Genomic DNA, 27,137 nt, shown 5'->3' with positions numbered 1-27,137 from the left:
GGTCGTATAAGGTATAATCGGAAACCCGACGGACAATGCAAATAAGGAGGCATTATGCCATGCTGCCGGTGACGCAACGCAAGCGGTTCGGCCGCTTCCGGCTTCTTCTAGGAATAGCGGATTTTTCATTAAAATCGTATCATCACACATATTCGACCATGGCGGTCATGTGCACGCACATCGATGATTATTTCAGACAATCTTCACGAAAGAATGAGTATAAACTCCGAAGAGTAATGACTACTTGTAATAAAGTTAATAAAATTAGCATTCTATTTTCAGAATTTCAATATAACTAAAAAAGCTCAGATTCTTCCATAAAGAATTCTGGAAATTCTAAAAATTGCAGTTGAGACAATTTTAACAAACTATGCGATAGAAGCATAGAATGGCTGCCATATACTTGCACATTCTTTTCTTTGCAATTATTTAGAATCGATTACTGTATAGCATATAACCTGCGCGTGGCAGAAAATGCAATTATAAATTAAGTTCATCGCGTATAAATTCTCAAGAATATCTATTGCGACAAAAATCCTTCCGTTACATGCCTCAACATGCGTACGTTTGATGCGAAGATTTTTCGGTATGATCAGTCATATCCGTCTTTACTTCACGTTTCCTAGAATCCCGGTTTACGAATAAACAATACGATCAACGATAAAGCCGTGTAACTATTTACATATTCAAAGTAGTAGATAATTATGTCCATATAGCGTCACAAGATCTTATAATTACGTGTACAAAAAAACCTCACATAAGATATAATTAGCATAATTTCCCTAGAAATGCACAAAAATAATCACCAGTCTATTTATACTTAAAAAGTTATCTACTTGCGTTGATATACAATACTTTACTAATATTAATTTGTTCCCCCGAGAAATCATAGTTATACTATATTATAGAAAAAATAAGAGGCTCAAATTTTAAGTGTCTCTGTTAAGTACTAATTTTTTTTTATTATACACGCAGCTTTTTCCTTGACTGCGTTATCCGTTGAACAAATCCCATTTGATAACGCGTCTTTATGTATTCATAGTCATTGTACGTATTAGCCGTGCGAGGTACCGCGCGCTTCCGGCCGCCTCTTTAACGCGTCGGCTTTTTATCTCCGAGCCAAGCCTTCGTTTCTCGAGTGACGCGAGCGAGAGATCGCCGATCGATAAAGGCCGTTTCACTCGTACGGCCGTGGAGACTCGGGCAGTAAGATAAATATATTATTCGGTCGCGATTAATCTGGCGCGAGTCAATAAATGCGATTTTATCCGTCATTGACTGCCGACGTCGAGCGGATCTCGACGAAACGCTGGCCGATACAGCGCATTGCCGATGCATCGGTCGTATCGATATACATTTTTTATCGATGCGCGCCCCGACTTTATATGGCTAATCATAAGTTAATGACGCGCGCGGGCACCGGCATAAAACAGAATGAGGATAACGCGCGCGCTCAATCGCGTGTTTTCTCATTGGACGCTGCGACTTCTTGTATAATAGAATAATTAATTAGTATCTCGTTAGTCGATTGATTAATAATCTCGACCGCAACTGTCGCAGGCATATGCTCCAATGCAAATAACCAAATATCGTTTGTCAGTGTTTATATATGTATCAGTATAACGATCAGCTGTTGCTACTCAGTATGCTATAACGAATGAACATGATTAAAAAGTAAATTTAAAATTTTACAGATTACTATTTTTTATAAACTTATTATTATTTAAATTTTCATAACCCTTGCAAGGCATTGTTTCGATAGATATAAGTCCAGGTATAAACAGAAGCTAAGAAACTTTCAAGCACCTCGAGAGGAAAATGGCTACCTAACTAACGATATCCTTCAGGGGTTTGGGTTTCGTTTTAGACGAGAATGGACTTCGCAGAATTTCCGTCGACACATTTGAAGCTCGAAGATCACTGATCACGAAGCGAGGAGCGCGAAAGGGATCGGCGTGTACCTCATGAGTACTCTCGCAAATCGGAAGGCCGTCTAATTTTCCGCACGCGAGTGATCCGACGGCACTCGAGTGCACCCGGACGAGTCACAGAAAACGCTAATGAAGGAAAAAACACAGCGGCTCTTAGGGATAGTTAGCGGAAACGATCATGATGATAAAGATGAATCCAATAAGGATTCTAATCGGTAATCGCGAATTGTTATTAGTGTTTGCCGCTCTACATCAAAGAAATTCGTGGTAGCTTTAGTTAAATTAAGAGCAGATAAACGGAAATGGATGGTTGATCGTTAAAATGTGTCTAAAAGCATTTTAAAATGTTTAATAATAAAAATAAAATATAATTGTTTTGAATATATTAATATGGTATTAAAAGCAAATTTGTTAACTCGATCTGTTAAGAAAATGTGCGACAAGATAACCGACAATTATTTCAATCAGTATATATGTTTTAAAATTTGCATCTCATTGGTAGATATTTTAATTACACAAACCTAATATAAAATAATTTAATTTTCTTTTCTTTAAAAATATATGTTTAAATAAATATGGCTTTCTTTCAAATACTTTTTATATTGTAAACATTTGATATATTTATTTACGTGAGAAATCGTGTTACCTAGCCCTTACCGATCAATGGGCGGTAAAAAGGCGTGACAATCGAAATCAATGTAGAGGTGTTCGAGAAAATTATTATCATCGTGCGTATGCGTTCTGAAAGCATGATTTTCGCCGCGCCACAACTCATCGACGTGTGATAAAGATTACGTAGGTATAGAATCTAATTACGCCGATAAACATTGTTGCGCCGATACACCTGCTCGTAAATAACATAGAATCAAACGCGTATCGGGTTACATCGTAATACACCCGGGCTAGCAAGGGAAACAGGTCCTTGGGCCCTATGAAACGTGTACCTGGAACTGCCCATACTCGACGCGCACTTTCATCGAGATGCGGAATCATCATCGTTGAATACCATCAAATGGAAATAGATATAATCAAAACAATTTATAATTCTTAGAAACATTAGACATTAATTTTTCGAATAATCCCTTCTACCCCCGAATATAAATTCTTAAGTATATCATCGAAACAGAGTTATCCCAATTAATCAATTCTCTAATATTTTTTCGTTATTTTATGGCGTAATAATTCTCAATACAAAATGAATATTTTGTCAACCGATTGGTGAAGATAAAAATATATTGATCAACTTATGCACACGACTTACTAAGCAAGATTTTTGCGTCACGATTTCAGCGTACGCCGAAAATAACCATGCAATCACACGACTACGTGGAATATTTATTCAAACAAGTATTAGAGCTAAGACGTTATCGACTGATACGATAACGGTCATTTTTCCTTTCCGTTCGTACGCAGCACCGCGTATTTACCATTGCATTTCTTTTTTTAAATATTGCAACTATTTTTAAATAGTGCAACTATGTAGAGGAAGGACTTATCATGCGGATAACCTCGATATCAGGTGCTTGAATACGAGGAATAGGTACATAGACGTAATTGCCATAGATTAACAACACCGGGCCGACTAAAGCGTGATACGCATTTTTATCAATAGTATCAATTGGTTTGTAATTTTTCTGCCTATCCCTTCGATCTAGTGCTTATCGCAGCTAATCAACGTACATTAACAACATCTTCGACGTTATTAATTTTCTATTTATCGCGTCGCATATCGCAGTTAATAGAGACGGCCTGTGTAAAAATTATGATCTCTTAGCAGATCTAACACCGATCCACCTTAATCAATATTTTTTTTTCTCTGTTATCGTGATTATCTTGTTCTAATAACGCAATTTCTAATGAATTTTACTGACAAGTGACCTTACTATAATGATAATACCGATATAAGTATGTAAGCAGTAATAATATAGCTTGACGGTCCAGAACGTGTGTTTCTTATCGACCCTTCGAGCTTCTTTGGCGAAAATTGAAGTCAATTTTTAGCAAAACCACTTTTATGGAACACAACGTTCGTCTACTATTAAGTAACCGGTAACTATTCATTACATATATTATCACGCGATACCGGCGCGACTTAAGATTTTATCTATGTGTGTTGCGCGATTGTCGACGTACGAAAGAGATACGTTACAAACGACACGTGCAGCAGCCGTGAATCGCACGTTTATCAGGAACCGGTAATTCTGAATTGAAAGCAGAAACGTGCGGCGCGTGTGGCGCGGCTATTAATAAGCCCGCGTGCAACTTTGCACGTAATTAATAACGTCCAAAGACGGTGCGCAGACGTAGCATATATCATAAGCGAATAATTGACGTGAACAGCGTTGATTGAAATTACACGATCGATGTCTCGGCATGGAAATTACCATCAAAGCGATTGATGGTGACTCAGTTATCTGTTAATGCGCGTGATATCGATTCTTAAACTCAGTCTTAACATAGATAGCACTTGAACTAATTTTACAAATGCGCGAATGCGCGTTGACAAGATAGCGGATCGTTAACGAGTACCGATTAGTCATCGTCCCCGCCACGATGACGATGAAAACGTCGTAACATCTTCATAGTAATCTGAACAATAACCTGGATATCTGATACGTTAATACACAAGATTATTGCATTACTTTCAAAAGTAATAATTAATATCGAATAGTATCACGAATCATGTATCACTTTCATTGTGGAAAATAGTATCATAAACAATAGTTTACCCTCGTGCAAAATACAAGTGCATCGCGAGTCTCTCTCTCTCTTCCTTTTAAAATAAATTTATCCTCTAAACGTAAATTTAACCCCCTCTCCGTCCCCCCAGATTCAATTGGCACGCGTTCCGCGCACAAAATAGCAAGAACGAGATGCATTAATGCAAAATCCGGTCATTTCAGATAAATCGTTTCTCGCGATTGGGGGGGACCACATGACCCGATACAATGCCACGCTGCACAATGCTTCCATGGCAACAATGAAGCGCGGGGGCGTCGAGAATGCAACGGCAGACTGCGCTGGCAGCTGACAAACATAACGTTTTCCACAAAATGCTTGATTCTCGTTGTTTACAGTGATATATAAACGTATTAATCTACATTTAATCAGATAATTTTAATTGTTTAACGCACGTCTGCGATTCAGTATCGATAATGACAAATTGTTTAACTGTCGCGCAATATTCTCTGTTAATTGAGCGAAGTAAGAAATTGCGATAAAGATAAATATTTGCTTTTATTCGCTTTCATATCATATCGATTGCATTTAATAATGAAATAACTACTTGAGAGAAAGAGAGAGCGAGAAATAATAATAAATAAAACTTAATCTACGTTTACTTAACGGAATTAAAAATATTGCATCAGCTATTTAGCTTCGATTTATACAACGATTACGTTATGTTACAAAATTTTCAAAAATAATTAATTGAGAGAATTAATCATGTAAATGCGCAAAAATTTTACAAATCGTCGTATAATTTTAACATTAATAAACACATTTCAAAAGAGAGAGAATTAACGGAGTAATTTCTTTCTTCCCTCCTTTCGCGCGCGCGTATTAACCTTCATAATTACAAATTAAGGAATCATGATGACTCTGAATATATCCCAAACTCTAACGAAACGTGTGTAATTTGATTGACGCTCACCCGAGGCACCCCGAAGAGGTCCCGTAGGACTGCCGCCGGTAGAGACACCCTCGTCTTCGCTGCTGCTGGAACTAGCTTCACTAGGGCTATAGCTTCGCCTGCTGACGTCTCCTCTGAGGATCTTCTGGCCGCTCGTTCCGTTGTTGTTATCATGCATCCTACCTTGAAGTCTCTCGTGCATAGTCCTCACGCGCGAATGCAGCTTCTGCTGCTGCAGGGAACCGACAGAGAAGTCGAGCGGCTGATCGATTTCCGATTGCACTTGCGGCTGATGCTTCTGCGGTTGAGAAACCTGTGCGATCGACGGTACTTGTTGTTGCTGCTGCTGCTGCTGTTGCTGTTCCTGCTGAATACTACTGGGCGGACTCCACCACTGATGACCGCCTTGAATCGATCTCCAGGCTTCTATTGTGTTGTTATTTGTGGGACTCGTCTGTTTCTGTTTCTGTGTCGACTGCTGGGACTGTTGTTGTTGTTGTTGCTGCTGGGCCATGGCAACTTCGACCAAGTTGTTGTTCTCCAGCAGACGCATACTGGGAGTTTGCGTCATCGATATTGGTAGAACGAAGGAAGAGAGTCCCACCGATGGTGGGCTGGGTTCCTGACGTTGCCTGTGCGTAGTATGATGATGGTGCTGATGCTGCTGCTGTGGCTGTCGATGATGTTGTTGCTGCTGCTGTTGCTGCTGGTGTTGCGGAGAACTTACAGGCACTACCACCGCATGCGGCAACTGCCGGACGGTTCGCGTGGCCTCCGCGACCCACCGGCGCACCGCCTCGCTGTCGAGACCCGCCAGCCCTGCGGACTTTGACTTCGACTGGCCTCCGGGCGATGATAAACCCTTGTCGGGTATCAAGCGGGGCAGCGCAAGGACCCCGGTGCCCGCCACCGCGACCCTGGGTCCCGAAACGCCCCCGTAGGCAGTCAACGCTGCGAGATCCAACGTGGTCACCTGCTGGTTTCTGCTCTCGACGAAGGATCGCGCCGTTCCACGCAGTGGGAGATCGTTTGCTGCTAACTTAACGGCTTGCGTCGACTATCATCGCTCGCAGAATGCTTTGAGGATGGAATACCGCCTAGAAGTGTTATACTTGGATTTGATTCAATCAATTTATCAAAAAATATCCACAGCTGCTTCTAATGGTCTTAGCACCTTGCGACATTCACTGCGTACTAGTTAACATGATTTCTCTCGCTTCCATATGAGATCCAATCAATGTCTTCGAGTTCTTGAAAACACAGTACTTTTAAGAATGCACTACACTCATTCAGGAGTCTCACAGTCACGTACACGTTCTTGCGGTAGCGATGTACTCCAGTTTAAGATGTAACTATCCAATGCACGATTTGTCCCCCGCGTAAAATACCTGAGCTCTGACCGTCGTTGTTATTTGCAGAAACAATCTTTAGCCTCATCACAAACGTATCTTTATAATAAGTCTCTTGGTCGTACTGCTTCTGTCAGATGACTGTCAAAACATTAGTCGTAAAGCACGTGAAGTGCCGGCACTGCTATCACTGACTCAAACAGTCAATCGTCCTGACTGAAGTTCGATCCGAATTGTCTTTACCAACGACATGCACCTACTTCAAATCTACTCGGATCAACAAAAAGTCTTTGCGGCAGTTTTACAAGTGTCATTGATGTGCCAGAGATAAGAGCACTCTTTCTGATGAACTCATCAACAAACACTATCTCGTCAACATCGTCAATGGTCACGATTTCGACTAGCTCAGCCAGGTCACTACACCAATTTACCACTTTTCGCCGTCGTATCTTATTTGTTAGATAATCACGTCATCCTAAATAACACGTGCGATGATTAGCGCCGATCTGTCACGACGCAGCATGTCAAATCGGCCGATGACGACGTTAGAGAGCGCCAATAACAGTAACTACCTGCGACCTGTCAACGGGATGAGTCAGGTCAACCTGTCGACGCGTCCTTCTCGTTCGGCGTGATCAAAGACACACTTGGACGAGAGTTTACGCGACGCGCTACGACGGCGGTAGCTACGGCTGCGGCTACGGCGGCGGCGGCGGCGGCTGGTGGTACAGCGGTCAGATGCTGTCGCGTGCATGTGTGCAGCTACACTAGAGGACTCACGTACGTTCGCTTGGCCGCCTACCGGCCACGGCGAACGCGGCCGCAGAGCGGAGTAACCCAAGGTGGGGGAGTTGTTAGTCGCTCCGAGAAGGAAGAGGAAAAATCGTTGGAGCAACAAGGAAAGAGCACCGGCGGCCTCGATCAAACAGGAGCGGGACAAGGAGAGCCGTGTGGAACGAAAAGCGTGGCCGTCCAACACAGTCTGCATGATTGCCGAGGTGGGGGCAGTGAACGCGTCGGTGGGGACGCCGCCTCCAATCGCAAGAAAACGCGGATTGCACGCGGCTCCGCCCGGCGAGCCAGAGGCGAGTTCTCCGGCCGCGGAACTCGCGCGAGCGCGAGCGCGCCTTTTTCATCTCGCGTGCATCGGACTGCTGTCCGCAAAGCCGAAGAGGGAGAAAGAAAAAGAAACGAGAGAAAGGGAGAAAGAGAATGTGAGAAAAAAAGAGAAAAGGAGAGGGCAAGCAAACGAATTTGCATACGCATACGCTCACAACCAATCGCCGTGCTACCTGCCCTACCCGGTGGAGATGATGACGATTAGACCTTGATACTTAAAGACCTGTTCCGTGACCAATGCTTAAGAATTAAACTCGGCTTGATTCCGGAGCTGACCAATCCGGTGGCGAGTTGCACCGGACCGGTTCGATTCGCATGCTTCTTCGCGGTTTTCTCTAATGGGAACCAGACGAGGCTGAGGGTAACCAAATGCGCTGAACGTGAAAATGCACCGTATGCGGTGTATCCATTTTAATATCTTGGAAATATCACGTGGACACACACGACGTACAACCGCAGATACTGTAAGATAGTGTGGTCAGCGCGCACGTAACGAAGAGTCGGAGATGGAATTAGTTAGAGGCAGAATTCGCAAGAAGCCTCTCACGCTAGACCACCCACGCAAGTTCCTATCCTTTCGACTACTGTGATTATTCGTCGGAAGTCAAGTGTTTCACAAAATATTTTGCATATTTCAATTTACATATCGTAAAATAATCTCTTCTAAAATAATAATTAGCTTAATACTTCAGACTCTAAAAATTAATATATGTTAAATTATTTCGCAAGGAGTTCTACATATTATTTTTAAAATTCAAAATAAGAAGTATCAATTACCTAATTATACTTAATATTTAGAAATACATTAAGAATGTGCATCAACTATGAGTTCGTGATAAACACATTGAGATTTCTTCTTCAGAGATCTTTCGGATTGATATACCTGACGATTGAGAGCTTGTGGTATTACGGTTCGATTGACACCGATGAGATATGGCAGCAGGTGGGTATAGTTACAAGGATTACTCGAGAGGGCGATGTGCCAAACAATGTGATTATTGTGCTAGCCTACGGGATATTCCTGCCAACACTGACATACAAGACCCGGCAAATAAATGCATACAAACTTTATGATGTTATCTGAAGCCGGTATTACCTGGCAATTTTTTTACATGTTTAAAAATAAATGAAGCTATAACAGACAAATGATATAATCATCTTTTTGAAATGATATAATTATATAATCTGTAATACATATATGTTTATCGTTACACATTTCAAAACAGACGTTTGTATATAAATGTTTGATATTTTACATATTTGTCACACATTTTTCCGTAAGTCAATACATTACAAAAGCGATAATAAAAATGCATAGCGGAAATATTGACGAGAATGGTGAAACGAATAAACATTTCTATCGGCCGCCATGTCTCGACCCGGGCGATACCTCTCACCTATCATATTTCCATACAAATCCATCCAGCCTCACCACTCCCAAGATTTGAATTCAGCATGCGCAGTGCCAGTGCAAAAAATAAGGCGCTTTAAACTGGCCCTTTTATTGGTCGCGAGAACCATAGCACTCTCCCTACCCACGCCTATCCCCTTCACGTTGCACACACATAGGCGTCATTGCCTTTCTTCTTTTTCTTATCGCGCTATCATATTTCCATACAGCCGACGTCCACCACCACCGCTATCGCCACTACTACCATCTCGTTTACCACTACCATTGTCGCTTCACTTCCACCCCTACTGCCACTCGATACCTAGCTCGCCCAGATTTGAATCCGGCATGCGCAGTTCCGTGCAAAAAGGGCGCTTTAAAGAGGTTCTTATTGGCCATGGGAACGCTATCCCCCCACTCCTTATCGCATGTACCACGTACCTCACATCACAAACGCAGCCTTCCTCTTATCGTACCATCCTCCCCCTTGCTCCCCCAAAGTTTCGTCTTCCTCGTGCTTTTTCTCTCCCGCCGACTCTCTCGTTCCTTCGTCCTGGTCCCCACCAACGCCTCGTCCTTCGCCTCGCATGCCAGATACATAGGAAGGGGCAACCCCTACCTCGATTCCGCCACCCTCGCGTTTATGGTGCAACGAGGATAGTGATGATAAGCGAACAAGGACGACGATAGCGAGGGAAACGAAAGAGAAGGAAGCGGAGAGGAGAGAGCGAGCCGGTATTGATTTTAATGACGCCCCTACCGACACGAAGTCACGAGAGAGGCGCGAATAATATGTACGCGCTCTGATTCTAATAGCCAGTTATTATAAATGCGCGCAAACGAAATTCCTCAGTAAAGATTTACGGATATCTAGTTTAAAGTGTTCTGTTATTACATATATAATTGGTAACGCTTGGAGAAGCATTGAAAATCGTCTATGTGCTCACGATATTCTCCTCTTTCCATTAATGTTAACCAAAGAAAATTGCGAAAGCTACTTCAAGAAGAAAGAGAAGAATTATTTTCAAAATATGTCTGTAATGTCGCAACAATGTCGTGCCGACGATATATCTATCCCTACGATATCGCGTCGATCGTCTTCTATTGTTAATATGAATTTATTAAAGTGGTATATACCGTTCGTTCCGGAACGGAAGGATCGTTCCCTGGGTGGAGTTCCGTCTGGCGATGAAGGGTGAAAACACTTACAGTGTAAAATCAAGAGGATCAAGTGGCATTACGAAGGGTCGCCGCATTCAAATGCCATAAGCGGGCCCCTAATCTGAATAAGGCGGCGAGAACCCTTTCCCTTTGCTACGAACCCTCTTTTTTATTCATCATGTGTAAGTATTTGCATGGCCCAGCTACCGGCAGCAGGTGCCAAGTTCCCCCTTTTTTATATTCAATACGAAAGTGAGTCTATATGGAAATAGATAGGTACCTGTCCGGTCATGTGCACTTTACAACGGGAAAGGGTTGATTCTTGTCGCCGATTCATCACCGACACAGGTGGATGATCCATCTAAACGCTAAGTTACAGGTGATTTTTAGAATAAAATCGCCAGTTTTATATGATATCATGCGAATTGTTAAATTTTTATTTGAAAATTATAATTCATCTTATAACATATATCTCTCTCTCTCTCCTCTTTAAAATGTATATAATAAATATATACATATTAAAAAGCGCATATATACTTTGTAATTATTATATGCTATTATTATATATTTGATTTTAAATAATCTAGAAAATTATTTTTTCATTAATTTAATATTAATACGCACTAATAAAATAAAATTACATCTATCGCGTTTGTAGCTTTTATAATATAATCTGGCAGGTACGTGCGAGGAGAAATACAATTCACTTGAATTGCAATATATAACCGAAGTAACTTGAACTGTAATTATCAAATTCTAAATCCATGTATATGCAGATACACACATGCATATACATTTTACGTCTTGTACTATAAAATTGATTATTCTTTTAATAAATATTTCTCAATTTTTTTTATTATTGATTTTACAAATTATATTATTGATTTTAACATATCGCAACTCGACAGTTTCGAACCATTCATAGTTCGAGTTATCTACTATATGTATATTTCGTAAAGAATATCAAAATCGCTATTATATGGCATCTGTAATCTAAAAACGTTATTTGGAGTGTAAATACGCGAAACGATGCGAAACAATTCAACAAAGCGAATGACACAGCATCTACCGGTTGAAATGCACCTCTCCGTTTATGCCGTTATAGCAGTTTCGACTCTTAAAAATCTCAAAAAAGAAAACAACCGACATTCGACTTATCTGAAGCTCGCCGCGTGAGACCCTTCTATAACTCCCTACGAGTTTCCTTAGACTCTCCTCGGCAAGGGTCCACCCTCCAATAGCAATAAAGACGAGCCATTACAACCAAAATTAGAGGGTTTGATCCCAGTCGAGTGTTCGCACACCAAAAAACGGAAAAATTCCTTTTTATCCACGAACATTTTAACCACTCCTTAGTGCGCACAGTGAGAGCCCCTTTCAAAGGGGCCAGGTGAGCCAAACAAATTTTTTTACCGAATTCACGATAGACGCGTAATAAACTGGGTTAGTTGTATCTCGGGTCAAGCCTTTTGCGATGCACGAGTTTGTCCCGACATTACTATAATCTATAGCGTTTAATACGTGAAAAGGAAAAACACTTCTCGGCATTATTACATAGGATCGTGCTGCGTCGCAGCTTCGTTTTGTCGTCTCGAATTCAATGAATCCTCTCCATACGCGGACGAACTAATTTTATTTCTGTGTGTGCGCGCAATGGTACTTTTTAAATTCTTCACGTACTCATGAAAACTCGTGACGAACTCAGGCGCGATTGTTCCTGGCACTTCTCGCGCGGAGAAGTTTTTGAGAGCCGGGCAGAACTTTACTGGCGTGCTATTTTCTCCGAATCAGAGGTTATTTTTTGTCTTTCTTCCTCCCTATCTCATTGGTGGATTCAAAGGTATAAAAAGTCATAATTTAAAACAAAAGTTAATTACAATATAACAGAAAATAAAAACGTTCGAATGATGACTGGCAATGTTATCTCACGCTATTTATTTATTGTACAAATTTGGCACGCCGCTCTCTTTAGATTTGCGAAGAATTCCTCAAATTTTTGTAACCCAAAAGAACGATAAGTAAAATGGGTCGATTTTGAACTAAAAAGTGTAACGTAAGTTATACGTGTACTCTTATGTTTTTTTGGTCGCTGAATACGATGATAGCATTTTTATATATCTAAAAACCTGTGGAAAAGTGATCAAAATTCGCTTTAAAAGGGTCGACATAAATCACTTTTAACAGTAATTCAGTTAGTAAGGATTTTGTTTCAATTTTTTAATTACTTGTATTATAGTGTAGTTTTATTACTTCTTTTTATTAAACAGTAAGGATATACTTCAAAATAAAATACTTCAGAAATGATAAATTTAACATAGCAAAATCAATATGATGTAAAAATTAAAAAAAAAAACAGTCAATTTCTTATTTAAAGAATCTTAAAAGTTCCATCAGATGAGCACTTGCATACCTTGTGCAGTTTTAAGAATGTTAAAATAATGGACTTATAGCTTTCACCCATTTTTTTAAGGTATTAGACTTTCGTCTGAAACTTTATTGTACTACTTTTCGTATTATACTATACTCTATAACGTTTCGTAAATCATTCATTGCCATCAGAATCTGAAGAGAACATAAAGTATATCATTTAGATTCACCAGGAACAAATATCGAATTACTATTAAAAGTGATTTATTTCAACCTTTTTAAGGCAAATTTTTCTCAAGTTTCCTAAAAATTTTGACCACTTTGGTTTAGACAAATAAAAATGCTACCGTATTCAATAACCATTCGACAACCGTATTCAAAAACCGAGAATATATGTATAACTTACGTTACACTTTTTAAGCGAAAATTGGCCTTTTTTAACCATTATCCTTTGGAGAAATTGCTAGGTTACGCTTTCTCTTTTCTAATTATTTTACAATAGATTTACAATTCATATCGTATTCCGAGAAGGATACTGTCACGATTTAAAAAATTTCTATTTTAAGCAAAACCCATAAAAAGTAGCCCTAAATTGTTACCTAATATAGTTTCACAAGTCCATATGCGAAAGCCGCTATACGGGGAAAAAGTGTCGTTATTCTTTTAAACCAGTTTCATTGCAGTTTTCTGGATAGTGTCAGAAATGAATTGACAAGTGAATCACAACAAACCTCTTTAAAAAACAGTATAAGTTTTATTATAACAAAATGTCGTAATTGTAATTGCGTTAGTTATCTCACAATTCAAAAAATTGAATTAAATTTGTTTTTCCTCTCTCCTGAAAATTGTGAATTTTTTAGTTGTGACAGTATTCTTCTCGGAGTATTATTCTCGAACTATTATTTTTAGTCATGGTAGCTAATAAATTTAGAAGAACGTAACTTTATGAATAAAGAACAACCTTGGTTTTTCTACATGAAAAAGCTTTGAAACCTAAAAGGTAATATAATTCTCGCAACAATAAATAGATAATAAGAATTTGTGTTTTGTGTTGTGTATTATAGTATTGAACATAAAATAAACAAAAAATAAAACAAAAATTCATCAAGGTTTAATAATATAGTTACATTTAATAATTTTAATTGCTTCCACATTTAATTTAATCCTATAATTTAAGATTATTATTATTAAGTTTTACAGATTTAGCATAGACACTCTTTGTATTAATTATATTTATTTCCAACCATAAAAATAAGTGTGTAATTGGCAGTTTCAACAATGCTCTGTATCATGGGTTTTTTAATTATCACAAGAAAAGACTCATTCGTCTCTCCAGAAAGCCATGAGAGTGAGGAAATCAGGAATTTCGAGCATGATTTTGGAGAGTCACCGCGAAGAGAACGCTCGATCGCATTTTCCCTACTCGTGGAAAACTTTGTGGGCGTTATTTCGGAAAGCGATTAATCTGTACGGCGCCACGAGCGTGAAATCAAGAACCCCGCGGCCGGGATGTATCAGGTACGGATTTTCAACCCGCGGGGTAAATAATGAGATTTCAATTTCGAAATGCTAGTATACGTATAGGGAGATCAAAGGGAACCGACCCGTAGCCGCCCCGTCGTCTCTCGCAATTTTAAGGCCCCTTTCGGACACCTTCGACTTCTATTTTCCGGATGGTCCACCTCCCGTTCCACCAAAACACGGTCAGCCACCCTTCCACACGCTCGAAAATATCCCGAAACACTCTGCCCTTAACATACAGCACGGTTTACACGAAGGGACGATAAACGCGGTCGTTCCGTCAATTGCGGGGGTGGAGGTGCTTTCTTTATTTACTCTGTGTCGAACTCTTGATCTTCTTTTGATCTCGAGTAATGTTTCCGGCTTGAATGCAAGAGCGATTTGCAACAATTATTGGTATCACGACGGATGAATAGGATGAACAGGATGACTTAAAACCAAGAGAAACTTTTAAGCGTTTTGATAATTCCTAATTTTGAATACAATATAAAATATGAATTATGAATTATTACAGGTCCGGTATATTGTCAAAATCAGCTCAATACAAACTCTACACTGTTTGTATTCATAGTGTCAAATTTAATATAATGCTCCTACTCAATATGTCGTTAATTTAACTAAATCAATGGAGTGTTAAAATAATACTATTTTGTGTTAAAATAATAAATTATACATACTCAAAGACTCTAGAATAAAATATGGACAAAAGTAGCAAATTGTTGTCGGGAAAAAAGCGATTCAAATGTTTATTCGCTTTCCTAGCCACCTCAACACGAATTGCACGGTCCATCGCGGCATCGTTCGCTACCGAACTGGTCCAGAGCAGCGGATTTATCCTCGGCTTTGCGGAAGTTTCGCATTAAAGGAAACGGAACTCTCAATTCTCGGCGCAGCCGGTCATGCACTCGCGCGATGCCGTGCGCGCGTGACGACGACACGAAGACTACGGAGAAGGAACGTGGAGCGCGCGGTAATTTTCCCGGCATTATTACGCATGTGCGAGGGAGCGCGATTACAAAATAAGCGGGTTCTTTTGTAGTAATTAGCGGATCAAGGCCGGCCTCGGAACGAATTCGGGAGAGTGACGTTATGGCTGCACCTCCGGGATAGCGCGCGCGTGCGGTGCGGTATTATACATCACACAAAGTGGACCGACCGGGGCAGTGGCGTAGTCGCCACCGTCGATGGCGGCACGAAAGCTCGGACACGCTCGTTTACCGTGCCGCGCGAACGTAAGACCCGCAACAATAAGAGGATCCCGCGCTTAGAGCTGCAACACCAACTACGAGCGTGGCACGCGATGATCTACTTACCATTTTATGATTACTGAAATTATCTCACTCTCGAGATATATGCTTCTCGCAGCGCGCACGACGGACAGGGCACGACCAACTGTAAGTCGACTTGTAAATTTGTAATTAAATTTTTTAAATAAACGTGCAAATCAACGTGGTATCGAATGATTCCGTTTGGACTATAAATTCTGTATAAATCTTATATATGATTAATTGTTAGAACAAGACTGTGATATAGAAAAAATTAAATTTTATTTGATATAATTTTTCTACCAGCTCGTAAGAAAAGAAATATCACTGAAAAAAAGGCTTGGTTATAATAATCCAGGCTTGGTTAATGTGACCAAGCTACCTGGTGAAATAGCTTCAACTAAACGTATAGGTGAATGTGACGAAATAATTTGGTTAATGTTAACAAATAATTGTAATAAAACCTGATATATTTGGTAATTATTGGCAAAGATTGGTAATTATTACCAAGTAATGATAAATGTAACCAAACAGTTTGGTAACTATAAACTGATAGTTTATTAATAATTATCAAACAGTTTAGAAAATATTATCAAACTACTCTGATAATTATAACAAAATGAGTTGCTAAATGTAAACAAATTTTTTGTTAATAGTTATTAAATTTTGTATATTATATATCCGAGCATTCGTACCTACATACTCGTTCATCACTCGCGAAAATGCATCGTAAAACTACAGTTTTTGCGAAAGTACATTGTAAAGTTCTAAGAAATTAGTGTATTAGAAAATCTTCTCTTAATTTGGGGACTTAAACATCTCATTGAGGTATTAAAAGGTTACTCATTGAGGTATTAAAAGGTTAACCTATAACACATCAATGAGATGTTTAAGTCAAATTAAGAGAGAATTTTCTAATTCACTCATTTTTTAGAACGTTACAATGTACTTTTGCGAAAACTGTAGAGTTTTACGATGCACTTTCGCGAGTGATAAACGAGTATGTACAGGCACGAATGCTTGGCTCGACGAACATGTATGAACTGGTTCAGGCTCATGAGACAAATGCAGCACGATCGGAACAATAAACTGACAGCTTTCGTAAAGAATAATCTGAATTAGCAATACTTACTAAATTTATAGTAATATTTATTAAATAACCAAATTGCTTACTAAATAATTGAGTAACTGTCAACAAACCAATCAGATAAGACTTTTTAAGACAATTTAGTACTAATTATCAAACTGTTTGTTATTTATCACTAAGCTATTTGATAATAAGTACTATATAATTTAGTTGGCTCAACTAAACGCAAAATTGGCTCTTTCAAAATGTTTATAATTATTACAAAACGTTTGGTTATTAATATCATATTCGGTAATAATAATCAAATATTTTAAAAAGAACTGTTACTAAGTGTATCTCACAAAATTACCAAGAATTTTTTTTTCAGTGTATAGTATTAAACTATTCTTGTCGTATCTTACGCTTCAAATGTAATAATTCGAAATAACTTTTTAGCGAAATAGACTGTTGAGTTTTGTGTTATGCAGTTTTAGAATTTAGATAAACAGTGATGTGTAATGACTCCAGATATGACTCTCTCAGATATGTCTCGACATATCCAGTGAAAAACAAGTTTTATCCCGAGGACTGCATAATGAGCAGAGGGACGCATTCCTAGTATAATGTTCCGCGGACACGAGCGTAAAGTGACCTCTCGATCTTGCCCGGTCTCGCGATTTGCCAATTGTGTTCGTTCCCTCTTACCCTTCAATCCTCCCGCAGTCCCCCTATTTGCGCATGCGGCCCTTTTATCTGTCGGAATATTCACTGGATTAAGGTAATTGTACGCGAGTCCGCGCGGCTGCGTGGGTGCACGCGCGTTTTACGCTTGGCACGCGTGTAAAGGCGTGAGAGCGATCGAACACGACACGCGGAACGCCGTTCTGACATAATCTCTCAATTTTATCCCGAATTAGCGGAGAGCGCGAATATAATGTCCTTATTAACTGGTATCCAATAATGCGTTATATTACAGTATAAAACGAGATCCATAACCAATTGAAAGATTGTAGCATAAATGCGCGACTATATTATCCGAATAAAAAAAATTATTCTGTCCGGAGCGATCCAGTTGTACAAACTATATATAACATAGGATATATATACCGATCGTGAAATTAATATTTATAAATTATGCAGAAGAATTATATGTATATTTACAGAAGAGTCGCTGTTAGAGTCAAGTATTTTAATAAGATATCAGCTGAAAAATATTTCAGTGCAACTTACGATATATAGATATTATATCAATCATGAAATTAATATTTATACATTTATGCAGAATTATATATGCAAAAGAAATATATTTACAGAAGAGTCGTTAGTAAGACATTTTAATAAGATATCAGTTGAAAAAATTAAATAATCCAATAAAATTTAAAATATAACTTAGTGTAGTGTTAAAAAATTATGGTTGGCTAAGCAAACATAACATTTGCATAAAAAATAATGTGAACATTTTGGAATACGTTGCAGAAATAAATCAGAAACGATGAAGTAGCGGATGAACGGAATACCGGTATTTAGCGATGGGATATATTATTTCGTTGGTGGTAACAGCCAAAGCGGTAGCAACAGCGACGACCTAAGGGGTCGAGGTCTGAGCCGGCGGTGTTGAGTTTCACAGCGATATCAAGCGTAATATAGCACGCGCCTCAATTCAATCCAGCTGCCAGCCACTGTCACAGTTAACGAGTTGCACTTTAATGGCCGGAAGGATTAATTTCAACGTCAAAGCGCGTTCCGCGATCGTTATCGAAAATCAGGTGCCAACGGAGAATATCGAATGTATATATCAAAAGAATTCCAGGATTCTGTAGATCGTTGAAACTTATATATAAATACGAAATAATTTTTTTTTCTCGCACCAGCAAGATTATAAGCGTGGATAAAGTATCTATTCAACGCTTAAAGGAAATTACGGAAGAATTAAATTTTAAATGGTCAGAAATAAAATAAAAATATCAAATATGATAACAACAGAAGCATTGTAGAAATTATCATAATTCTATTGATAACGTTACAAAACTCATAAAATGTGTAAAACGCGTTGGCAGCCGATGTATTTTTGTATGGTAACAATTAAAGTCAAGCGTGTACAACGGATGCGCGCTTCACGATCGACTACAAAGTGATGTTAATTAAACGACGGGGCGTTATTGAAGCAACCCCTCACCGGGCGCTCTCTTGCCGTTCTTGCCGGTCATGGTAACGAGGTTCGTGGAAAAAAATGGTAAGTGGCGTCGGAGGAATGGCACACGGTCGCGTGCGTGTATGACTTGGTCGTAGAAAGGGAAGAGAGGAAAGACTTCGTTGTATTATACGAGTTGTGCGATAATACTGGCCAGTGACGGATTCATTAAACTAAGCGGACTAGACGATTATTTGGTGCCCCGATCGCTAAATAATCCATAATTCGTCCCATTTATTTAAAACTCTTTATTTCATAAGAGTTTATAATTATTGTTAAATCTTAATTACAGCGACCTGTATATATTAATCCATCTAACGATTACGAAAATACTCGTATATGCATCATTTCGTTTGGGGTCCCTAGTGTCCTACATCCATCACTGATACGCATAGTATGCGGCCGACGAAGGAATCATACGCGAAGTGTTACGCAGTTGCGTGGCACGAGAGTATACGCACCGCAGCGTGCGGTGAACATCAAAGAGGCGTCGTCTAGTTGAGCCACTTAAAGTCCTCGAGTTTCCACATTAGCGAGGCAAAAGCACGGTCGGAGGAGGAGAACCGGGCCGCATATCTTCACAGAGGAACGAAGTTCAACGCGCAAGAGGCTCTCTCTCCTTCTCTCTCTCTCTTGCTCTTTCCCTCTCGGTATGATAATATAACGCAATCGATGTTCATCGAGCACCGTAAAGCGACCGATTTCTTATTTTAATTTCATTTTACGAGCCCGCCATGAACGAGAATCGCGTAAATGAAATAATCGTTTTCTGGTATGAGTCATTTTGCAGTTGGGGGCTTTAATGCAACGAGTTATCCATAAATTATAACGTATCGTAAAGGATATGGCACGGCTTAAGATATGGCAATAAACGTGATACACATGCACGGCAGAGTTAAATTTAATTATCTCTTAAATACATGACCCTTTTAATGTTGTTTTAAGTTCAAAAGCAGGATTTTTTTCCTAGCTCGTATGCTGCATAAAAAAAATATTAAAAAATATACAATGAATTGGTGATTCAATATTTTAGGAATAAGACAACAATCTGTAATCACATTCTGCGATTTCGGAGTGGGAAGAAAATATTACTAAATCCTTAAAAACAATTATAAATGTAAGACAAAATAATAGATTAGATAAGTATATATCAATTTTTTTATCTTTGAGTAAGAGAATTACTAGTCACAAATCGTTTCGTGAAATGAGAGTCGGTACAAAACGAAACAAGCATATAAATGGTCCTTAAGGTTCGCGTGCTGTACTAGTATTAAGCGGGAGATATAAAGCGCGCTTGTCGAGATATGACCGATTCCCGGCGATCGCTAACGTTCTGAGTAAAATAATAATCAGATTTTTTTAAGCTCGCCACGAATGGCGCCAGCAAAGTTATATTTACGGTCGTCTGTTCGAAATAATCCGAGCACAAGTCATCGTGTTACCATTCGTGTTGGAACAATTATTTTACACATTATGCCTTAAAAAGTAGTAAGTAAGAAATGTGACAAATGTGTGTATGTATATCAATTTAAAATAAGATTAATTTACACATAAGTTTAAAAAATTATTAAATAAGTCTTACATACGTACAAATCTCAAAAATAACAATTGTTATATAATAAGAAAATTATATAATAAAAAATTATCAAATGTGCAATAAGTTATGTTCTATTAATGAATTATGTAACGCATTTTTAGCACAACAAATGTATCTTATTAATAAATCAGTAGAGATTAAATATGCCGTGACAATTGTGGTCGTTTCACACTCGCCTACGTCATCGTGCAAAAATCATGGAACGCAAACGGAAGCTCACATCTATCGTCCCATCCATTTGTCACGGGTTCTCAGACCGGTCGTAATTTTATGCAAATATTGATTTTCCCGATAAAAGCTAAAAAAAGAACTAATGTGCTCTTTATTCGACGCATCTACATATCAAGCACAAAAGCATAGCTGGTTGCCGGTCATTTTCTATACGGTTTTTTTTTTGCTTTTCCTTCGTCCCCTAAACGCACTCCCTTTCTTTTACTATCTCTCTCACTCGCACGTCCGTTTCCCCGTTTTTTCTCTCCAACTTTACGAGCCTGACAGTTGGCCGGGCACATTTGGCCTGTAATTTCCAAAATGTCGAATAAGATAATGCACCGGGCGCGCATTCGGGTCCCCCGATCTCACGAAATCAAAGTTGCGTAGGGCGTGCACGCCTATTTCGCTCCACTTTTCTTATCGTCTTTTTTCCCTTATCACGATAACGCTACGCAGTAGTGATCCTGTTCTTTCATCCATTCGTTCCTCATCGATTTCGCTTGATTAAAACGTAAGGACGTGACAAATGTAATTACTCGGTGCCTTATCGAGACCATCCCGCCTCGGTTTTTCAACTTACAACGGAAACGCATCAGCTGACGGATATACTTCATAGGGAAGTTCGGAATGTGATCTTTCTCTCTGGTACTTCTTGCGGGGACTACAAAATCGAGGAATAATTGCACAGAGAAAAACATTGTAATAACCAGTTTTTGTCCCTTAGCATGCGATGCTAGTTTTATCGAAGAAAAAATCAAAGGGATGATGAGCCACGCATGAAAAACATGTTTCGTTTATCCCACCATATTTAGATAAATCATGATGCAGTTGCATTTATAACTATCAGTGAAATAATTTCGAATAAATAAAATTAGACTGTATTTCATATTATTTAATTACAATTATATTTAAATATTTACTTCTTTACAAATATACATATAATGACTCCTACTTTACAAATATATAATGACCATTCAAAATAAATTTATATACGTATAAGTTTCCGTCGTACCAGTAATAGCAGCATACTTGAACGGTAAATGCGCATGCATATCATGAGTATAATGCACAGGCACGATCACATTCCTGCACTCCTATGAATGTCAAATGAGGGTACGCACCGCTGGCTTGCGCCCAGTGGTGTATCTAGGTAGCGAAGCGTGCGATACCCGGACTCTTCGACTATCTGAATACAATGCACCGCCCAGGTGTAATGCATTCCTTAATAGCATTGCGACTCCGCGACCTCTGCTCAACGAACCTCCCTCAACGCCGAATGGTATGCGCGCGAACGCGCGTACCGACAACGCCAGGCTAAATGTTGTTTTATTGGATGATTAGCTGAGGAGATGCGTGGGCGTGCGGCAATGTGAGACGCACGCTTCGCGTAAGACGCGCATAAGCTGCGCGTAATAGGAGAATAGTGTGAAGAATCGTCGATTGATGCGAGAATTACTCTCTCCGGCGCGTTCAAATTTTTTAAAGATTTTACCGCTCGAATGTATAACTTTTTAATTACAGTTTGGGTGAAGGGAAAATACCGTGCTTTTGAAACATTCGCTAATAATTGGAGTAATAAATGCGACTGATATAATTTAAATCTTCCGCAATTTTAATAACAAATGCAATCCATTAATTATATGCGATATGCAATTTAATTAATTATACCTTCCCCCTATGAAGTTAGTTATTTAAATTATTTTGGAAAAGTCGCATTGAGCCCTAGCTTTTGAGATAACTTTATGACCCTTGTCCCGTAGCATGATTAATATCCAAATTAAAAAAAATATAGCTAACCGCCCGTAGCATTTGCTGACTCTGACGATGATGCTAACGGTGGAGGTAAACTGTCGGCTGTGTCTAGAGGGGTTGTTGGCAAGGAGGGTGGCAAACTTTCGGCCATAAAGAGTCTCCTGTCAATTCATCTTTCCTATATATATTTCACGTCAAAATATTGCAATAAATCATCGTTGCAGCTACGAATAAGGAAAGAGAGACGACGGCAAAGAAGAGTTAGAAAACTGAGGGAGAGAGAGAGAGAAAGACAGAACGAACGGAAGTCTCGACGTTAAGTTAAGAGACTGATGATTGCACGAGTGTCGACGTCTTTCATAAGGAGCAATATTAATCTTCGCGTTATTAACAAGATGAGAAATGACGGGATGTTTATGCAGGCAGATCTGTTGAGATATTTATGCCGCTCTGAAAAGAGTCGTCTCAAAAAAATGGAGATAAGTGAACGCTGTCTATTAGCCTAACGTCCTTTTTACTTACCGCTTTCCACTTTTCCCTGAATCACTGCGTTATGTTTCTATCAAGACGAAAAGGGATCACTTCTATCGTTTTATTTTCTACATTATATTTCTAGTCAATTTAAAACTTATCGCACTTTGACATTAAAAGTAAAGATGATATTAAACAATATTTAACGTATTTAAGAAATATCCTATGAATTTTTGTGCACGATTTTTCCGTTAAAATCTCGATTTAACGGTTTTCATTCCTTTTGTGTAATCGGTATTGTCGCGAGAGCATTCGTTCGATTTCCACGAGACGTATAATTATCTCAGCAGCAAACCTCAGTCCCCTATATTTCGTGAATGATTACTGGAGTTTACTCGCGAGAATTGTGCTACGCGTAAAAGGCAAATATACGAAAATATATATCTATTGACCAAACAGAGCACGAGAAGAGCGAAAATGAGATGAACATGAAGCTAGCGAAATAGCCACTTAACGGTCGGATCAGTGGTTAAAATTGATGTGTAATTAACCCCTTCAATCGGTATGGAGCACAATCGATTTTCGCATGAATGAAAAACTGAACAAAAGACAGAAAAAAAAGGAAAATTTGTTGTATTCAGAGAAGAACTGTTATACTTTTTAGAGAAAAAAAAAGAATATATATGCAATAACAATAAAATAAAATAAACAAAATTAGAAAATATATAATCAAATAAAATAAATTCACAGAAAATAAATAAATATGTAATTGGGCAGGAATGGGAGAAATCTCCATATATTTAACGACGTGAGGGCAAAGTACTAAATTTCGAACTTAAAACGGCAGAGAAGTACTTGCAGCATTGGAGAGAATCGGCATTGAGATGGGAGTTGCCAATGGGGGGGAAAAGACGCGGGAGAGGAGCAGGAGGACGAGGAGCAGGGGGCTATTAGCTGGCAGATTAGCAGTTAAAATTGAAATTTGCACGGACAGTTCGATGCGCGGCGGCGGCCGAGTCTGAAGAGGCCGAAGAGGGTGAGCCTGAAAGTGTTCGGGCCCGAAGATTGGAGAACCAAATCTGCCACGCATCGAGTTCGACGAGCAGTCGCTCCTCGTCTTCTCCGTTCGTCCTCGGAGTTCTTTCTCCCTCCCCCGTTTACCCTGCATCTTATCCTCGCTTTGTCTTGCCTTCTGTCCGTCTCTCTTTCTCTCCTTTTCTTACTCTATTTTTGCAGGCAGGTATAAAATGAGCTACAGTTACGAGGTCCATATAGCTCGCAGGGGAGAGACCAGAAGCGTATTTACGAAACCGAGCTGCGTGTGTTTGTCATATTATCCCTACTTGTTAATCACGCGTCATTTCGATATACATTTATAAATAAAACAAAATAAAATAGTCTGTACTCTTCTTGTATTATTATTATTATGAAGACAAAAGTGCAACACATCCTGCTAGTTTGTGTATGATCATGAAAATAAATTATTATTATTTCGAACAAAATAGTATATATTTCTTTATTCTTATTTTCTAAAAAATATCGTGGTCAGGAGGCTAAGAGAATTGCCGCGATCGTAAAAACGAACATAGCGCGTCTCTTCGCGTTTCATAACGACGAGAGCGAACGACCGTTTATCTTCGGCTAACACCACGAATTTGCAAGTTATGCACCGACGGGATTTTATTAGCCTGGCGGCACGCCGTCGCACTTTTCTCTCTACGGACCGTGACTAAAAGGGACTAACGCGATACTCGGTAGTCGATCGTGCAACGAGTTAGCCATCGTTTTTTATTACCCGCGATGCACCGGCTGTAATTGCGAGCGGAGCACCTCGAAAATCCATCCGGCGGATGCGCGTACGCGCTCGCTCGCGCACCCGGCCTTATGGTATCTCTGCCATCGGAGCGGCCCGCGCTTTTTTGTTCGCGAGCGTGACGAAAGAAGCTAACGCGGATCGGGTATCGGTATTTGGAAGCCGATCGGGACCGGTGTGAAACGACTTCGCCACCGTTTCTCATTCCGGAATTAATTGCAGAGATACCTTGGAAATAATCCGATCTTACCAGAGATCGCCCGCGAAAATAGATTCTCTCGTCGTGAAAATGAACGCGGCACGAGAGAGATTAAAATGTAACCCTTTAAGTGTCATCTCTTCAGCTCGCGTATACGTTCGAGAAGCCTATCCTATGCATACGCGAAGAACCATCTTAAGCTTGCGTCTCACAGTAATGAATTAATACAGCTGAATTAATACAGCGGCGCGGTGGTGGCAGTGGCGGCGGTGACAATAAAGATAGGAAAAATTTTCGTGAAAAGCCGCCGACATGATTTATAATGATATGTCGGTATTGTTCTTCAAACACGTCGCTGCGCTTTTCGCGTTATTCATAGGCGGCATGAGACTCGTTTACGGCTTTACGGGTAGCCGCGCGGGATTCAAGCGCCTTTGCATTACCATAATATGAACCATTACGATGAACCAGCTGGCCGGACGATGTGTTTCGCACGATGAGAGCGAGAGAACGACGGAGAGAGGGACATGTCGAGAAGAGGCGGAAAGGAAGGAGAGAGAGCGAAAGGGTGTTGCTACGATATTTTTTTCAACGGGTAATTAGGTGCGCTGCATAAGAAATGGTATTTTAATGAATCGTAAAGCCGCCGGTTTTGTGACATTACCTCGCCGCGCCGCCAGTAATCTTTGCTACCTGTAGATTATACGGCCATTAAAAGTGCATCGAATGGCGGTTATAAATTTGACAATCGAAGCGCGCGCTTCTGAAATCGTCGCGATCTCCTTCTTTAGACATTGATATTATTTTATACTTTATAAATACGGAACTGGTATAATCTACGATTTAATGAAGCTTTGTAGTTTCATTTTGCAGCATTCTAGAATTTAATTAATTTGTTTCTCATCTCCAAACAGAGACACTTATTCTTTTATATTCGACATTTGGAAAAATAAAAATAAAGATTGTTAAATGAAAGATTTAACATTTCCAAAATTCTGGTGTCTTGTTTTAAATATCAGCCACTTTCGTTCTCTCTCTCTTTCTCTCCCTCTTGATAACTTTGCACGTACTCCATACTCTATCTCGTCCTCTCCGAGTCGGTACTACAAAGGGAAACGATCACGCGATTGACACTCGAGCGAATTTGTCGTAACACACGCGTTTCACGCGATTGGAGCGTCGTTAACTCTCCGGTCTTCTCTCATCATTGTCCGATTGCGTCACGGTCGCGCACGTGCCCGGAGCAGTTCTTGGGGGCCCGGCGCGGCGGAGAGTCTATGTGGGAAATAAAAATGGTAAGAACCCAACGCGATGTCGCCGCTCGCCGCGTTGAAGGCTGCTTTCATCCGACTCATTCGTCCGGATTACGAAGACCTGCGAAACGCATCCGCCATTCGTGCTATGCGGTATATGCGCTATGCGTGACTATGCGGAGACACGTATGATGTACGGCTCGCGGCAATCGTACGCATACATACGCGCCCCGCATTAACCAGGGTAATCGACATAAACTCTTACTGCGAAGTCTAGTTTACGATGTTAATTATATTTTCTCTATCGATAGTAACGAAGCATTTAATCCAAAGAACCATCACATATAAATCGCTGCCATGGATAATAACTTGAATTTTTTACTGCGAGCCGCTACTTTGTATTCGCAAGATGAATGGACTTTAGCGGTGGATTGTTAAGCGATTCCCGGGAAGAACGGCAATGTTTTCGATCATGCCGCGGCGAGTGGAAACAGCGAGTGGAACGAATGCAGCCTCGAACTCTCCTCAAACCTATGGCGGATCGACTGAAGAAGCGGGTGTGTCGAAACGCGTTTACAGGGAATTCTACCACCAACGAAGATATTATTCGAATTAAGATAAAAGATAATTTAAGACTCACCGAAACGATGCGCAGCAGCGGAGCTGTAGAATATTACGTCCATCTGTAAAATATAAATATATACAAATTATTGCATGTATATATGTATAAAATAATTGCTACTTAAAAAACTATTACATTTTCTATCTTAAACTGACTATTACGTGCTACGATATGTGCTATATATGTCTCTTTCATGTAAATATTTTAATAAAAAAATTACACAGTT

General features: G+C 39.7%; 1 protein-coding gene across 2 annotated transcripts in view; it reads right to left on the bottom strand.

Moving 5' to 3' along the window:
• Window positions 1-7,653, bottom strand: part of LOC112463105 (POU domain, class 2, transcription factor 2-like) — a 128,286-nt gene extending 120,633 nt beyond the window's left edge. Inside the window, exon 1 of one of the 2 annotated variants that reach the window (XM_025029295.1) lies at window positions 5,584-7,653. In XM_025029295.1, the coding sequence (XP_024885063.1) occupies window positions 5,584-6,133 (550 nt within the window). In that variant the 5' untranslated portion in view covers window positions 6,134-7,653. The remainder of the gene's footprint in view (window positions 1-5,583) is intronic. The other variant, XM_025029297.1, reaches the window with a different exon arrangement.
• Between the last annotated feature and the right edge of the window lie 19,484 nt (window positions 7,654-27,137).

The sequence above is a fragment of the Temnothorax curvispinosus genome, unplaced genomic scaffold (genome assembly GCF_003070985.1).
Source record: "Temnothorax curvispinosus isolate PA1 unplaced genomic scaffold, ASM307098v1 QBEX01013028.1, whole genome shotgun sequence".
NCBI lineage: Eukaryota > Metazoa > Arthropoda > Insecta > Hymenoptera > Formicidae > Temnothorax > Temnothorax curvispinosus.
Note: the sequence above shows the minus strand (reverse complement) of the source record. Positions and strands in the feature narration are given on the sequence as shown.